This window comes from Mus caroli, unplaced genomic scaffold (genome assembly GCF_900094665.2).
Source record: "Mus caroli unplaced genomic scaffold, CAROLI_EIJ_v1.1 scaffold_16656_1, whole genome shotgun sequence".
Lineage (NCBI taxonomy): Eukaryota > Metazoa > Chordata > Mammalia > Rodentia > Muridae > Mus > Mus caroli.
The window spans coordinates 12,841-13,429 of NW_018390759.1; the positions used below are offsets into that span (position 1 = coordinate 12,841).

General features: G+C 47.4%; 1 protein-coding gene across 1 annotated transcript in view; it reads right to left on the minus strand.

The window, feature by feature from the left end:
• LOC110288820 (alpha-defensin 26-like) overlaps positions 1–59 on the minus strand; it is a 671-nt gene extending 612 nt beyond the window's left edge. Inside the window, exon 1 of the mRNA XM_021155065.1 lies at positions 2–59. Within this exon, the coding sequence (XP_021010724.1) occupies positions 2–59 (58 nt within the window). The remainder of the gene's footprint in view (position 1) is intronic.
• Between the last annotated feature and the right edge of the window lie 530 nt (positions 60–589).

Sequence of the window (589 nt, forward strand, 5' to 3'; positions counted from 1 at the left end):
TCAGCCTGGACCTGGAAGGCCAGCAGGACGAGGGCAGAGAGGAGGACAAGTATCTTCATGGCTGGGAGTCACCTGGAGGATTGGGGAGCAGGAGCCCAATGTGTGGAGTGTGATTAGTCAGCCCGCATGTATATGGCAGAGAAAAGTCCACACTTAGAGAAGGCATTCTTTGATGGGAACTGGTAGAGGCTGTTNCCCTCAAGTTCCCCTTGATGTTCCTCTGTCCTCAAGGCTACCGGCATGATGTTGCTCTGTGTGTTTAGTGACACCACCCCTCCCACTGATAATGATGAAGGGGCCTTGCTATCTTACCCTGTTTCCCATCTGCTTGAGTATTTACCTCTCAGTGGTTATGGAAGAAAAGAGTTGGGCACTGCCTAATTTAATAAGCTCATGGAACAAAGCATTTTTATGTTCTGGAATTTAAGCCTGTACTTCTCAGAAAGTCTGGATCAGACCTTGACCAGGTAGACTGGAGAGTCAGTTCTTTGCATGATTCAGGTATTATCAATCATCCTCATGAGGGATAACTTTGTGAATCCCCTACTTGGGGCCATTATAGAGAAAGTAAGATGGCCTTATTGTGCCC